General features: G+C 49.6%; 1 protein-coding gene across 1 annotated transcript; it reads right to left on the bottom strand.

Moving 5' to 3' along the window:
- Window positions 1-2,007: 2,007 nt before the first annotated feature.
- On the bottom strand, window positions 2,008-15,829 carry Dnajb13 (DnaJ heat shock protein family (Hsp40) member B13). The gene is made up of 11 exons (XM_027942840.2): window positions 15,762-15,829; window positions 15,478-15,551; window positions 11,607-11,800; window positions 11,213-11,283; window positions 10,016-10,119; window positions 8,836-8,997; window positions 6,021-6,172; window positions 4,927-5,040; window positions 3,576-3,689; window positions 2,908-2,984; window positions 2,008-2,298 (listed from the first exon to the last, which is right to left on the bottom strand). Exons 1-11 carry the CDS (start codon window positions 15,827-15,829, stop codon window positions 2,145-2,147), a joined length of 1,284 nt encoding a protein of 427 aa, XP_027798641.1. The 3' UTR covers window positions 2,008-2,144.
- Between the last annotated feature and the right edge of the window lie 447 nt (window positions 15,830-16,276).

Genomic DNA, 16,276 nt, shown 5'->3' with positions numbered 1-16,276 from the left:
CACCAGCCTTGTGCCCCAGACACTGGGGTGAACACAAGGCTATCAGACTTCCGTATAGTTCCGGGCATGACCTTGGAATGACAGCTGGAAGAGGTGGCAGGGATCACTGGAAGACACAGTAGGCCTCAGTAAAGCCTGTAAGATGGCCTGTGATAAGCCTGCTTTACCTGACTCATAGGCCACAGAGTGGTAATGGAAATCTCATAGAGGTCTATCCCTGGGCCCAAGACCAGGCTTCGTCCAGAGCCCACCATAAGGATCAGAAGCAGCCGTCCTGGAGAAGGCCCTGCCCTCCCTCACCCACCCAAGTCTTGTACTCAGAACTGAGAGACAATTATGACACCCATCCACCTAGGTCCTGCCTCAGAGGGCAGTCTTTCACTCCATCTGGTTTTCACAGATGACCTGCAAGATGCAGGTTGTAACCTTCACCCACAGAGGTGAAGTGATTTGCCCAAGGTCACATACCTTGTATTCTAACAGGTGTTTTTGACTCCCCACATATTTGAGACTACTGTGCTGAAATGCTTCCTAGAACCCTGGCCCTGGAGTCTTTATCTCAAGATCTTTCTGCTGCTCCCTTCTCCATGGCAGTTTAAAAATGGCTGCTGAATCTGAGCACAGTAGCAAATGCCTGTGCTACCAGCTACTCAGAAGGCTGAGTCAGGAGGATTATTTGAGCCCAGGAATTTGGGCAACATAGTGATATCCTGTCTTCACTACCCCTCCCCCAGTACTAGGGATTGAATCCAGGTGCATTCTACCACTAAGATATTCCCTAGCCCTTTTTATTTTTTGAGGCAGGGTTTCACAGAGTTACTGAGGCTGGCCTCAAACTTGTGAGTCTCCTGCCCCAGCCTCCCCAGTGTTGGGATTATAGGTCTGTGCCACTGCATCTCTCTTTTTTTTTTTGGTGCTGGGGATTGAACCCAGGCCTTGTGCATGCAAAGCAAGCACTTTACCAACTGAGCTATATCCCCAGCCCAAGCATTATCTCTTAAACTAAAATAATGGTTGCCAAGTTCTGAGTTCCCACTTTAGAAACTTAAGCTAATATGGTATTTTGAATAGGGAGATCCCAAGCTATGTAGATGATGTGGGACCTATTCCAGCACATCTGAAGCCACCCCACAGAAGAGGCCACCTTCTTTCCATGACCCTGGACCTTTTATAGCCCACATTCAGACTCCAGAGAGGGGACTCTAACCCCCAGCACAGTAGATGAGCATGGTACACCGTTGCTGGCTTTGGTGGGGCAGGTGTGGGCCACATGGGTCTAGTTGGGCCTGGAGGTCAGAACCCCTCCAGGCCAATCCATAGCAATGCTTAATGCTCCCTGAAATCCAAGCCTGAGTTCACCAAGCACTTCCACATCAATGATCCCAATCCTCAAGCCCACAAGGGGGTATGAGCTCTATTTTGCCAACAAGACGTGGGCAGTAACTGGTGCAGGGAGGCAGGGGCAGGGCTGGGGCCAGAAGCCAGGTTTCCTGCCTAGAGACAGCCCAGAACCCACTTCACAGGCAAGAGAATTAAGGCTGGGGAGGGAGAAACCAAAGCCATCCCAGTGCTTGTGTTCTCTGTGTGCTGGTGAGTGCAGGAAGTGACTGTTCTGATGACAGCTCTTTCACTCCCAGTAAGCTGGGACAAACATTGTTGTGGTTCAGTTTTCCTGTCTCTATAATGTGACATACCACATTCCAGAAAATAGCCCTTCTAAAGATTGTGTGTCATGAAAAGTCATCAGAGCTGAGAACTCAGAGGCCACACAGCCCTGCACCAAGGTGGAGCAGCAAGGCCCTGAATCCTCAGGGACCTGCCCATGAAGCCAAGTGTCCAGCTTCTTGGTATCCGCAAGAAGGCCTAGCAGGGGGCTGGGGATGTGACTCAGTGGTAGAGTGCTTGCTGGGCGCATGAGGCCCATCCCCAGCACTACAAAAAATAATAATAATAAGAAGAAGAAGTAAAAATAAAAATGCCAGCAGGAAACTCCTCCCAAACACTCTCCAGGGTGAAAATGGAGGATAATAAATCTTTATTATGTCAGCTTAGCTTCCCAGCCCTCCTCCCTCTCCTCAGCCCTGCACTGTGGGGCCGGCGGGTCAGGCCCGGAGCCCTCTCCTCCACCACTCCAGCCCCCCACGTCAGGTCAGCAGTGCCTGACGCAGCATCTGCTTCTTTTGAGGTGTGAGGCGGGTGGGGAACTGGATGTCAAAGAAGATGAAGAGGTCCCCCTTCTTGGTGGGGTCCTCGGGCAAAGGCATCCCCTCCTCTGGCACCTTCTTGAAGTACTTGGGACTGAGGGAAGAAAGAAGGGAGCTGAGGGGGCACCCTGGAGCAGCCCCTGACTGGCCCACCCCACCCCAGGCTCACATAGCCACAGGAATGGGCCAGCACCCCAGTTTCCACCACAGGGTGGCTCTCAGCAGCAAGACTGGGTGGGAGAGGAGGCTGGCTTGTCCCAAAGGGTGCACTGCCTGGAAGACCTGTTCACACTAGGTCTCTGCTGGAGGGCCCCAGGAGTCTTGTTTTAAGCATGGGCGACAGTGCAGGGAAAGGGGTGGGGGGTGCCAGGCAGCTGAGCAAAACTCCCAGGCAGAGGCCTTTCTCAGAACTCTAGTGCGAAGTTTGGAAGGGCTGAAGACAACAGCAATTGCCCAACACAGGGGCCTCTAGTCTTTCCGTGGCTTCATGGAAATTAGAAGAGCCGTTCCTTTTGCCAGGTGAGTGCAGTCCACAGCTTGGCCAGAGTGTGGGCTGTCCTCCGTCTTCTCTCACCCTCTCGGCAAGGGACCCTTGTGCTGGGTACAGCTTGCACAACTGTACTGAGCGGACTTTCTGACTCTACCCTCTAAGTCCCAGGCCAGCCCTCTCTTGCCTATCAGGGCCCAAGGCAGGTGGACTCACTGGACAATGTCATTGATGGGGATGTTGAGTAGACGGTCATCTAGAGTCTTCACCTCCACAGTGCAGCAGGTGAGGGCCTGGGGGGGTCAGGGCCAAAAGATAGGAGTGGGGAGGGTCACTGGGGCCATCCTACTTAGAAGGCACTTGATGAGCCTATCTGATGCCAAACCTTGAGCTCAGCACTAGGGAGACAAACACTGTTCGAGAACTATCAGGTGATGCCCCAGGCCACGACCTACCCTCCAGAGTGCACAGTCCAGCAGGTCAGTCGAAGTGATCTAATGTAAGGATATGATAGAGATGGAAATAAAGGAGTCTGTGGGCACCTAGGAGGGGCCCCTTGCCATTCTGGAGTGGAGGATGGCTCCGCATGGTGGCAGCAGTTGACAAGGGCCTTTGTAGATGAAGTGGGCAGGCGGCATTTCAGGCAGAGGGGGCCCAGGAGAAGCAAGAGAGCGGAGAGGCAGCATGTGGAAAGTGCCCGGGGGGAAGGCCGGGGGACAGCAGGCAGGGGGACGGCAGGCCTGTGCACAGACCCGGCACTGCCCAGAACCGCACAATGGAGACCAATAGGGAGAGGAAGTGGAGAGCCATGTGGGGGCGGGTGTGGAACTCCCAGGACTTAGTGACCGGGTGAGGGGGCCAAGTCCAGGCTGGTGTCCACTCACCTTGCCCAGAGGGATGGGATACACAAAGAGGAGGTTGTCGTTCTCCCTGCGGAAGCGAGAGTGGAGCTTCTCCTTCACGATGAAGATGATGTCGGCTGGGATGATGTTGGGGCCCTGGGCAGGAGAGGTCAAGGGGTGTCAAGGACTAATTGCCTGTGTGACTTGGCCAAGTTCCCACCTCTACTTGTCTCCATGTCTTCTATCTGTACAGTGGGGAGATCAGATCAGGATTTTTGGAAGTGCACAGAGACCCTGCTCTGGAAGCTTACCCAGACAAGTCTCCCTGAATCATATCTCAGTTGAGCACACTCAACATGGATGCACTCAGCAGGAGGGGAGAGGGACTTCCTCAGATGGCAGTGGGAACACTGAGCTGGGTCAGGCAATGCCTGCACATCTTTGTTCTGTGAGTAACTCAGAAGTGACACCCCTCATCCAAGTTTCACCAAGTCACCAAAAAGCTGCTGAGGTCTCTTCTGGGCACAGGGGACTAAGGAATCAAACCAGCCCTTTCCACCTAGGGAGCTCCCAGTTGGATGTTGAGATAGACACATAGTGAGTCTTCAGCTATTTTGAGGTCAGGATAAAGGGAGGCCAGAGGCAAGGGCTCCTAGGAGGTACTGACTCATGTGGGGTGACCAGGGAAGGTTGTCCAGAAGGGGAACATTGGGGGTGGGCCCTGAAGGCTATTTTTTCTTTTGTTTGTTTTTTGAAGTGAGATCTTGTTATGTTGCCCAGGCTGACCTCAAGCTCCTTGGCTCAAGAGATCCTCCTGCCTCAGCCTCCCAAGTAGCTGGAGTTACAGGCACATGCCACTGTGCCCAACTTGGAGGGTCCTTTTTGGAAGAAGTATTATAGGTGAGAAAGGAGCAAGAAGTGCAGGCAGAGGAGCTAATCTCTCTTGGCTCTGAATATTCCATTGCTCTGCCTCTTCTCAGCACTTTAGGACTCAGCATGCCTAGGACATTTAATTTTATATTTTGATAAACATAAGTCTTTGATTTAAAATTATTACTTGTAAGTGGTTCTGAGGAGCTCCTATACTTGGGCTTTATATAGAAAAGCATTGAAGAAAATCAGAGTACTGAGGGTAAGACTGGGTTCAGCTCTTGTGTTCTTGCCCTGGATAAGTTCCTTCCCTCTCTGGACCTCAGTTTCCCACTCTGTAAAATGGGGATAACCCCTAAGCTGCCCACTCACAAAGGCATTGTGAGGCTGTGTCCCTGGGAAAGGACATTAGAGGTCATCCAACCAGGACTCCCTACCAGACCAAAATCATTTTCTCTTTCCCCTTCGTCTTCTCACCATCTGAGCCTGGTGACTGATGCTAGTCAGCCTCCCTCCCTCTTACCTGGTCCCCTTCCTTCTCAAAGGTGATGCGTGTGCCCTGCCTCCAACCACACTTCACGTCGATCGTCAAGATCTTGTCCTTGATGGTAGAGGAGTACCCATCCTCATTTAGCACCTGCAGGGAGATGGTGGGAGGGGGCGCACTCAGATCCCATGAGCCCCCTCTGCACACATGAAAGATGCTCTGCAGAATTTGTACTCAGGCTCAGACCCCTAGGGTGGGGAGGTCCTGCCCTGAGCCATTCACACACTCATTCATTACCATTGGAGCTAAAAACTTGTGATTCTAGGGTGGCAGGGCATGACTTGTACTAGAGCTGGGGTCAGAGAAGCCATGAGTTGATCGAACTCACAATTCCATCCCTGGCCACTAAAAAATGCACAATGAAAATGTACTCAGTTCCTCTCTCCAAATCCCAGACATCCTAAACCTTAGCCTCTGGCAGTTCTCTTAATCCCAAAGGAAAAAAGAACACGGAAGTCAGCAGATTTGACCCCGACAAAGCTTTCCCCATATGTTGTCCATCCATCCCCAAGCACTTGCCCACAGGGGTGCCATCTGTGGAAGGCATGTCCTCTGCTGGGCAAAGGTGAGGGCACCAGTTTATGGCAGAAACTGGCATATACGACAGAGTCAAACCAAGGACTGAACTCTGGGACTCACAAGGGTCTTCTTTAACCAGTGACCTTGGGGACTGTCCCAGCCAACCCTCTATGCCCACATGGCTCCCTCTTACTTATGAGGCACACCCCTCATGAAATCCTGGGGGCATGTTTAAGTAATGCCAGAGAGTGCGGTTCACAGGAGACTCCTCCCACTTCCCACAGCGAGGGGCTGAACTGAGAGGAAGGGGTCCTACCCCAGTAAAGGGCTGCAGGGGGGACTTCTGCTCTAGGAAAAGAAACAGGCTAGTCCCCTCAGTTGTCCCAAATTTCAGATCCTAGAATTCTAAGATCCTAGGTCTCTCAATCTAAGATTCCATCAGAAACCATTCCTGAGTTCTGTAGTTAGAATAAGGAAGAAAGTGACAGGGGCGGGGGTGGGGTGTAGAGGGACAGATAGTGACTCCCAGAAGGAGCAAACCAAGTACTCACTCTTCGGGAGATCTTAATTTTTTTAGTGCAGCCAAAGAATAAGTCCTCCAAGGACAAATAGAGGTCCCGTTCAATGGGGGGATCCTGCTTCTTGACCCCTCGGCCTCGGAGCCCCCCAAAATTTAAATCCACTTCATCTGCATCAAAAAATTCTATAGGATATAGGGAGATGAGTAAGAAAAACTGGGTCCAAAGACTCTGATTCTCACCTTCACACACATTTCTCTCTCTCTCTCTCTCTCTCTCTCACACACACACACACACACACACACACATACACACACACACTCTCACACACAAACACACACACACTCCCTATCCCCTGTATTTCCTCCAATCTCTTAGTGACCCAAGTGTGACACCAGCACCCCATTCCCACCTCTCAGACTGGTCAGATCAAGACTCTGTCCTCCACTGCAGACCAGTGAATATCATTCCTTGTCAGATCCAGGAGTGGCCCCACTCCCACTTTGGACTGCCCTCCACCCCACCTACCTCCCTACAACTTGGGAGTTACCAACCCAGGCTATCTCAAGATGTGAGGCACCCCCTCTAGTGGCAGATTCTGGTAGTGCCAGAAAAGACTCCTGTTTTTCCAGAGGCTCAGAGCTGAGTCCTCCCTACTCCTCCCCAGGTTCTACTTCCCCTTGTTGTCCAGCCCAAGACCACTAGAGATCCCAGACTCAAGTTTCTATGAAGTTATCAGCTGATATTAAGGAGGAAAATGCTAGTCTCTGGCAAATCTGAGAAGCCACCAGCATACCCCAAAGTCCTATTTCTTCAGCTTCACTGCCAAGCTCTACAGCCATAGCCTCCCCTGATGCTCCCTGCCTGTGCTCTTCCACCTGAGTGCAGAGAGGGAGCCCCAGCCCAGCCCAGCCCCTGAGGTGCTGTGCAAACCTTCAGTTCTGTCTGCGGGATGGGGTAATAATGCCTGATCCGCTTTCCACCATTAAGATGATAAAGACCTGAAACTTGCTGAGAGCTTACCCTGCATCGGGCACTGGGTTCAGCATTTTTCATTTTTATTTGGCTTATTTATTTGCTTATTATTTATTATTTTTGCATTGCTGGGGATCAAACCCACGGCCCCATGCACACCAGGCAAGTGCTCTACCACCTAGTTACGCCTCCAGCCCTTCAATTTTATTTCACTGGGCTGGAAAGGCCACAAAAAATTCTCATACTCCCACAACTAGGAGAAGTTGACCCGCGCCACAGGACAAGTTGACTGTAGGAAAAAAATTCTAACCCCTATGCTATATTGTTCATGTGAAAGCCCATCATCAACTATAGACAGGAGTCACTGTGATGCACCCTGTCTCTCGTCGTTAATGCCATGGAATGAACTTCACAAGTTAAAATGATGCAGTGAACTTAGGCAGTGGGTACAGTGGCTTCACACTGTGTCCCTGTAAGATGTGATGGTTCATCAAAGCCTGTGAACTAGGGGTTGGGGTTGTAGTTTAGCAGTAGAGAGCTTGCCTAGCATGTGTGAGGCACTGGGTTTGATCCTCAGCACCACATATAAATAAATATTTCTTTAAAAAAAAAAAAGAGGCCTGTGAACTACCTAGTTCCCTCTTGCAATACTAAATTTGTTTGTTTACCCAATACCTACTTTGTAGCAGGTAGTAGATATCAAGAGCAAGGCCACAGCAAACCCAGCCCCTCAACTCTACAGGGAGAACAGACACAAGAACCCTGGAATGGAGCTCTGTGGCAGTATAGTCCCTGGTCACACTGCCTAAGGAAGCCCCAAACCCAGAGGCCAACTTTCCCTTACAAGTAAGCACTGGCCCTGCAAACTCTCTTTGCTCCTTTTTTTTTTTTTTTTGCACCAGGGATTGAACCCAGAGGTGCTTTACCACTGAGCCTCATCCCCAACCCTTTTGTTTTTATTTCTTATATTGATACAGGGTCTGCCTAAGTTGCTTAGGACCTCACTAAGTTGCTGAGGCTGACTTTGAACTCGCGATCCACCTGCCTCAGCCACCAGAGCTGCTGGGATTACAAGTGTGCATAAGCCTGAAACCGATTTCTGACCAATACACATCTGTACAATGGAGTCTTATGTGGTCATTAAAAGAAATAAAGTAGCCAGGCATGGTGGTCCACATCTATAATCCCAGCTACTCAAGAGATTGAGGAAGGAGGATTGCAAATTTCAGGCCAGCCTGGGTAACTCAGCAAAACCCTGTCTCAAAATAAAAATTTTAGGGCTGGGGTTGTGGCTCAGTGGTAGAGCACTTGCCTGGCACGTGAGAGGCCCTGGGCTTGATCCTGGGCACCACATAAAAATAAATAAATAAAGGTATTGGTCCAGCTACAACTAATAAATAAATAAGTATTTAAAATAAAATAAAATAAAAATTTTTTTAAAAAAGGCTGGGGATATAGCATTAGCCTAATGTGTTTACTGCCTTGGGTTCAATACCCAGTGCTACAAGGGAGGAAAAAAATAAATAAAGTAGATCTACAGGTAGCACAATGTATTGTTGTATAATCTCCAAGATATCTTAAGTTTAAAAATGTGTGTATAATGTAGTCTGATTCCTTAAGAAAATGAAGGGCTAACAAAAAAAATGTGCTCATCAAGGCATAGAAAACTTCCAGAAGACCGCTTCTGGAAAGGAAATGTAGGTCTGGAATTTATTTCTTTTTCAATAAATTCTTTTACCCTTTAAAAAAAAAAAAAACATACTCTATATGTATTTCTTAAGGTGAAAAAGCAAAACAAAACTACTTAGAGAAAAGCGTCTTTTTTAGCCATGTCCTTTCCCAGTGAGGCAAGGAGACGGGGAGGATCTCTTACCACTGAAGGGGTTGTCTCCCCCGAAGAACTCATGGAACACCTTAGCAGGGTTGCCGTGGAAGACGTAGCCAGTTGTCCACGGGGCCTGGGATCCAAACTCCAGGGGAATCCCGCCCTTCAGGCCTTCTTCTCCGAACTTGTCATAGATGGCTCTCTTCACAGCTGTGGGCAGGAGGACCTTGAGGAGGGGTACAGCCTTGGGGGCTAAGAGCTTAGAGGGGAGAGAGGGAAGGAGGACCTGGGAAAGGAGATGGGACAAAACAACCTTTTCCAAGGGGCTTGCGGCTCATCCCAGAGTTTCTGGATATGAGATCCTAGAAGTTGGAGGTGACTTTCATTCTTGAGTGGGCCTAGGGATCCCGATAGCCCAGAAGAGAGATGAAAAAAACAGATTTCCGGGGGTGGGGTGGGGGTCGGGTAGGGATTGGGTCAGGCTACAGACCTGGGGTCGGCCTAACTCAGTCCTCACAGCTACTGTTTTTCTGGGAGTCATTACAATCCTAGAATCCTGAAATTTTTGAATCTGAGAATTCTAAAGCCTCCAGATGCTAGCTTTCGAGGCTATCAAAGTCCTGAAAACCCAGCCCTGGAGAAACCCTGGTGGCCTCCTAGCCCTCCTGTGCAGCCTGCATAAGCAGAGTCTCCAGGACAATCTCCCAGGGAAGCCACAGAGCACTGCCCTGTGCTGGGGCTATGAATCACACTTGCCCCACGCTTCTGGCTTCCCTAAGACAGAGACTTCTGAAGGAAGACTCCTGGCCTCTCTCTCTGCCCCTTCATGCTCCTGCTGTCCTTGAGGTGATGGAGACTCGCTCCTCAGCCAGTCTGGGAAGGGGAAGTGGCACCCTGCTCAGCCTTGGCCTTCTTCCCCTTGGCAGCCAGCATTTCCTTCCACTCCTCTCCTGGGGGAAGGCTCCATCTTCCAGGCGTGGGGTGTGGGGAATGTGCCCCTGCTCCTGCCCTGCCCTGGTGACCCTGCACACCCATCTCTCACCTTAGCTTGTGTCCACTGAGACAGGCGATTCTTTATATTCTCAGTTTGTTTAGATACTGGGCAGGGAGGACAGATACTTATTCTCTAGGACCCCCTCAGAAAACTCAATAGTCTATAGAGACTTAAGGGACGATCTTAAAGGAGGGGATGACAGAAATCTCCTGGAGCAGCCTCATGGTCACTCACGGTCACTCAGCACATCATAGGCCTCTGCTATTTGCTTGAAGGTCTCTTTAGCTGCAGGGTCACTTGATTTCAAAGGGTGGTTCTTAAGGGCAAGCTTCCGGTAACTAGAGGAGAGAAAGTGAGTGTGAGTCCTAACAGCTGACCCATTCCGGAGAAGCATGGCCCCAAGCAGGTGCCACTGTCAACTGCCTAGCTATGAATCAGGGATGACCTCACAGACTGTGGCAGCCACCAAGATGCACTGCTCAGAGCGCATTGAAGAGAACCTGGTGTAGGGATGTAGGGATCGTGGCCAATTGGCAGCCCCAGGAGCTGCCCTGTGGGCATCTGTTCCCCAAGCTCTCCCAGCCAATGCCTAAGCATGGTGGCCCATTTTTGTGAGCATGGCACCCCTTCAAAGGACAAGCCTGCCTGAGATCCTTGAGCTACAGCTCTCCCTACCCAAGCCCTTCTTCCCCATCTCCTGGCTGCTCTGTAGTGTGAAGCTCTCCCCCTGCACACTCCTCCTTCCTTGCGGTTTCCTGACCTATTTTGTGCACATCTAACCCCATCTTGGTCTCTGCTTCTCAGAAGACTGAAACTGACCCACAGGTTTCTTTGGAGAAGGATAAAATAAGGTGTGGGAAGGGCCTGTACAGAGAAGCACTCCGCACCTGCCAGGTCCTCAAGGTCTCCCGCTCTGTGCTCATTGCTCTCGATTCTGTACCTCTCAGTCACAGGATAACTGCAGCCTGTCATGCACTGTCAGTCTCCCAGGAGGGAAAAGATGGCATTGTCTGGATGATCTGCAGAGCTACCATAGGGGCCATTCACCAAGGTACAGGCAGGGGAGAAAAGATGAGGGACAGAGTACACAGAGGCTAGGAACCCTGGGGCCCTGACCTTCACTAAACCCATAGAAGTGACAGGAGGCAGCAGCTTTAGAAATCTGGAAGGTGAAGGATATGGAAAATGATAACCCCAATACAGTGTGACCCAGGAGGAGGGAGGGAGGAAGAAGGCAAAACATTGATCCTTCCCAGTAAATCCTTTCCCAGTGACAAGACAATCCCTGGGAAGGAAGCACATGTCAATCCCAAAATGACAGTCCCTGGATAAACATTGATCCTTTTGAATACAATGACCTCCAGAGGAAAGAGATGAGCACTGAGACCCCCCATCCTTTCCCAGTAAAAACAAGTTTCAAATGCTTACAACCTTTTTCCTGATTGCTCAAACTGACACGTTCTGTTGAAGTCTCCAATGATTAAGTCACCTCTCTGTGTAACCTATAAACACCCAGACCCCTCCTGCAACGGTGGCCATTTTCTAACCAGAAAGTGAGCCCCTCCATTGCCTGACAATCTCATAGACTCCGAGGTCTGCTTTCGTCTCCTTCATTTGCACTGACAGAAGAAGTGTGTGGGCAGGGCCTGTGGCAGGAGCCAAGACCTTCAGTGAGGGGACCAGGCAGCCTGAAGAGACCCCGTGAAGACTGCAGCCCACCCTCCTCCGTCCACTCCCCTGACTCGTTCTCCTTGAGCAGGATGCCACAGGATGCCTGGCAGGGTGCGAGGGGACTTCAGGACAAAAGGAAGTAATTCTTGCAGACTCTCAGGTCCCAGTTAGACGGGGTCGCAGTGCCACCTCGCCTTCCTGTGGGCGTGCCCAGGGTTCTGCGCTTCCTCTTTAGTTTCTCCCTCGCTCCCGCAGGGCTGCGGACCTCCCGAGCCGCCCTCCGGGCCCCGCCTGCCCCGGGCAGCCGCCCGCTGGCCGCTCCGCCGGTGCCCAGCGCCTCGCACGCCGCTGGCCCAGGGAGCACCTTTCAGGGCTCACTCCTTCTTCCAGGCACAGCAGCCAGAAACCTGGGCATCATCTTTGACCCCAACTTCTCCTTTGCTCCCTCCTCCCCATCCCGTCCGTCACCAAGTCCTACCAGTTTTCCCTTCTAAATGTCCCCTGCCTGCCCCTTCATCCTGTAGAGGACCGCGTCTCTCCCCAGGAGTCCCCTCCCCAACGCAGTCCCCCTCCCCCCTCCCCCTCCCCCCTCCCCTCCCCTCCCCCCTCCCCTCCCCTCCCCCTCCCCCTCCCCTCCCCCTCCCCTCCCCCTCCCCTCCCCTCCCCTCCCCCTCCCCCTCCCATCCCCCTCCCCCCTCCCCTCCCCCTCCCCTCCCCCTCCCCCCTCCCCTCCCCCTCCCCCCTCCCCTCCCCCTCCCCCTCCCCTCCCCTCCCCCTCCCCCTACCCTTCCCTCCCCCTCCCCCTCCCCCTACCCTACCCTCCCCTCCCCCTCCCCCCTCCCCCCTCCCCTCCCCCCCCCTCCCCCACACTGCTTTTTTAAAATTTTATTTTGAGACAGAATCTTGCTGAATTGCCGGGTCTGGGCTCTAATTTATGATCTTCCTGTCTCAGCCTCTTGAGTAACTGGGATTACACTGCCCCTAGTTAGAGATGACCAGATTCCTTTTTTTTTTTTTTTTTTTTGAGAGAGAGAGAGAGAGATTTTTTTTTAATATATATATTTTTAACGTTTTCGGCGGACACAACATCTTTATTTTATGTGGTGCTGAGGGTCGAACTCAGCGCCACGCGCATGCCAGGCCAGCACCACCGCCTGAGCCAAATCCCCAGCCCAGATTCTTTTTTTTTTTTTTTTTTCTTTGCAGGGCTGAGGATCAAACCCAGGGCCTTACTCCAGCCTTGCTTTTCTTCATTATATAACTTTAGTGGGATTTGTTTTTTGTTTGTTTGTTTGTTTTTGATCGAAATCAAGGTACTACCACGGGAGAGTGTCATGTCTTAAAAATTGTTGTAGGGGAGAAGAGTTAAGGGCTGTTTGAAATATAGGCAGCTCTGGGGCTGAGTTGTGGCTCAGAGGTAGAGCCCTCGCCTAGCATGGGTGGGGCCCTGGCTTTGGTCTTCAACACCACATAAAAATAAATAAATTAAAGATATTGTGTCCAACTACAACTAAAAAATAAATTAAAAAAAGAAATATATTGGGCTGGGGCTGGGGCTCAGTGGTTAGAGCACTTGCCTTGCACATGTGAGATACTGCGTTCGATCCTCACCACCATATAAAAATAAATAAAATAAAGGTTTTGGGTCCATCTATAACTAAAAATATTTTTAAAAAATTGGGGCTGGGGATGTGGCTCAAGCGGTAGCGCGCTCGTCTGGCATGCGTGCGGCCCGGGTTCGATCCTCAGCACCACATACCAACAAAGATGTTGTGTCTGCCGAAAACTAAAAAATAAATATTAAAAAATTTAAAAAAAAAAATAAATAAATAAAATAAAATAAAAGAAATATAGGCAGTTCTTTTAATCACTGTGTGTGTATGTGTGTGTGTGGGGGGGGGGGAGTACTGGGAATTGAACCCAAGGGCACTCTATCATCACTGAGCTATGTCCCCAGGCCTTTTTATTTTTATTTTGAAAAAGGGGCTCAATAAATTACTGAGGCTGGCCTCAAACTTGGGATCCTCCTGCCTCAGCCTCCCAAATCACTGGAATTACAGGTTTATACCACCGTGCCTAGCTTACACATTCTTTTTTTTTTTAATATTTATTTTTTAGTTCTAGTTGGACAAAATACCTTTATTTCACTTATTTATTTTTTATGTGGTGCTGAGGATTGAACCTAGGCCTCTCACATGCTAGGCAAGTGCTCTACTGCTGAGCCACAACCCCAGCCCTCATCTAATCCTATTTCAGTGCCACAACAATCCCCTCCCTTTTTTTTTCAGAAATGAGAATCAGATTCAGAGAGGTTAAATGATTTGCCCATTCCCACAGCAGCAGGCAGGAGAACCTGGATTCAAACTAGGCTTGCTTATCCTTCTGCCCTCCAACTGCTCTGCCTCTTGGTAACCTTCTCCTGAATGGGTCCCTTTGGACAATGACATGACCTAGCCAGTGCTGACTGAATTGTTCTCAAATTGTCTCATGAGTTTGTCTTGTTCTCCAACCATGCTATGGACTCCACTCACCCTCCTTGGGTCCCCTACAGGACCTGGCCCGGAGATGAGCCCACAGATGGCACCTCTAGAAGGGATGGTTTCTGACTGCTAGCTCTGCCTTGGGATAATAATGGCACTTGCCTCTCAGGGTCATTGTGAGGAGTCAATGAAATATTGATGAAGGTTCTCCCGATTGCACCTACACATTCAATAAAATAAGTGTCTTCGACTGTTCCTCCTCTTTGCCTTTCAGTGACCCAGTGAACTGCCAGTTTCAATCCCTCCTTTCCCTGAAGCCCACTGAAGAGGTTTTGTCCTTCTTCAAGCCTTGACTTCTGTGTACATGACCATGACAGCCTCCTAAGGTCTCTCTCCTTCCAGTAGAGGCTCCTCTGCACCGTGCTCTTTCCCTTTTCTAACAGTCATCATAGTCGTGCTGTAATCAATATCTGTATTCACCAGCAAAGTCAGGCTGCCTGAGGGAAGGGGACATGTCTGTCTGGTTACAGTTAGATCTCCACACTGCTACCACTGCACCTAACCTATCTGGTCAGTGCTCAGCAAATACTTGTTAAATTTTTGTTCAAAGAAAACAAGAAAAAAAATTTTAAAGATCCAACAACAACAAAAATTTTCCAGCTGGGTGTGGTGGTACATGCCTGTAATGCCAGTTATTCAGGAGGCTGAGGCAGGAGGATCACACGTTCAAGAACAGCCTTGGCAACTGAGTGATCCTGTCTCAAAATAAAAAGGGTTGGGGATCTAGCTTAGATGTAGAGTGCTCCTGGGTTCAATTGCCAGTACTTCAGAGTGTGTGTATGGGTGTATACACATTTTTTTTTTTTTCAGAAAAATGTGCTTACTCCTAACCTAACATTCCCCCCCCCCCTTTGGGAAAGTAATGAGGATTGAACCCAGGAGCACTCTATCACTGAGATACATCCACAGCATTTTTTTTTTTTTTTTGAGACAGGATCTCACTACATTTTGTTCTTGTTGTTGTTCTTTTTAGATATACATGACAATAGAGTGTACTTTGACATATTATACACACATGGAGTATAACTTACTCTAATTAGGGTCCCATTCTTGTGGTTGAACATGATGTGGAGTTACACTGGTGGTATATTCATATATGAAATAGGAAAGTTATGTCTGTTTCATTCTACTGTCTTTCCTATTTCCATCTCCCTTTCCTTCCCTTCATTTCCCTCTGTCTGAGCCAATGAACTTCTATTCCTCCCATTTCTGAGGCTGGCCCCAAACTTGTGATCCTCCTGCCTCAGCCTCCTGAGTTGCTGTGTGCACCACCACACCCAGCCAGCCTCAATTTTCTTAAGAAAGGACCCAAAATTCTCTGCGACTTAGAGATGGAGTTTAGTCAATGACAAAAAATTCATACGAAGCAAGCAGGAGGCCTGTGGTTCAATCCCTGGTACCACTAAATAAATTAATAAACAAATGATGACCAGAATGAAATCTGTAACATATCCACATCATCTGCCAGTTCACTCCCCTGTTTACAATCCTTTGGTTCTCCATAATATTCAGGATAAAGTTCAAATAGTTCCTTTGTCCCCACTTCATTGCTAGGAAAGCTAAAGCACCCAGGAGAGGACAATGTGGCACAGAGCATAAAGGGAGATTTCCATCCCCTTCCCTGGACCAGCTCCAAACCAGGATAAAGATATGCAAGATAAGAATCAGGCTCATCTTGCCTGCTAAGCTATGCAGGAAAGCTGGGCTGGGAAGGAATGAGGGTGGGGCAGCCTGCACAGCCCTCAGGCCTGGTTCCCACTTCAACTTACGCCTTCTTGATCTGGGCATCCTCTGCATTGTGAGTGATCTGGAGCACAGAGTAATAATCCTGGCCCATGGCTGGCAGGCAGTGAATCCTAGTACTCCTTAAACTCCAGCAGGGCTGTTAGTTGCATTCCTTGGTTGCTCCTGACAACTGCCCAGGGGCACTCTGGGAGTTGTAGTCCTTCCTTCCTAAACAAACCACTAAATTGGCTTGGCTCTCAAAGAGGAATGAAAGGACTGGGAGAACTGGGGCTGCTACTGTGACCCTGGTCATTCAACTCAGAAACTGGAGCGTTACAGAGTCCCATTTTGCTCCACTGTATTTTTATTTTTAAAAAGAGCAGCAGTTACTTTTTTTGTTTATTTAGTGGGTTTTTTTTTTTTGGGGGGGGGGGGTATTTTTGGACATGGAACCCAGAGCCTTGCCCACACAAGGCAAGACTTCTACCACTCTAAAAGTTTTCAGAACAAATGCATTTGGCAGATTTTTTTAAAAATGTACTTTTTACTTTAAAATAGT

Source organism: Marmota flaviventris, chromosome 9, assembly GCF_047511675.1.
Source record: "Marmota flaviventris isolate mMarFla1 chromosome 9, mMarFla1.hap1, whole genome shotgun sequence".
NCBI classification, from domain to species: Eukaryota; Metazoa; Chordata; class Mammalia; order Rodentia; family Sciuridae; genus Marmota; species Marmota flaviventris.
This window is presented reverse-complemented; position numbering and strand designations above follow the sequence as displayed.

Coding starts and splice junctions, on each gene's coding strand:
- Dnajb13 (XM_027942840.2), bottom strand. CDS start 15,829: ATGGGCCAGGATTATTACTCTGTGCTCCAGATCACTCACAATGCAGAG. Junction 11,284..11,606: donor CGTCTAACTGGGACCTGAGA/GTCTGCAAGAAT, acceptor GGGTGTTTATAG/GTTACACAGAGAGGTGACTT. Junction 3,690..4,926: donor TTGAGAAGGAAGGGGACCAG/GTAAGAGGGAGG, acceptor TCTCCTGCCCAG/GGCCCCAACATCATCCCAGC.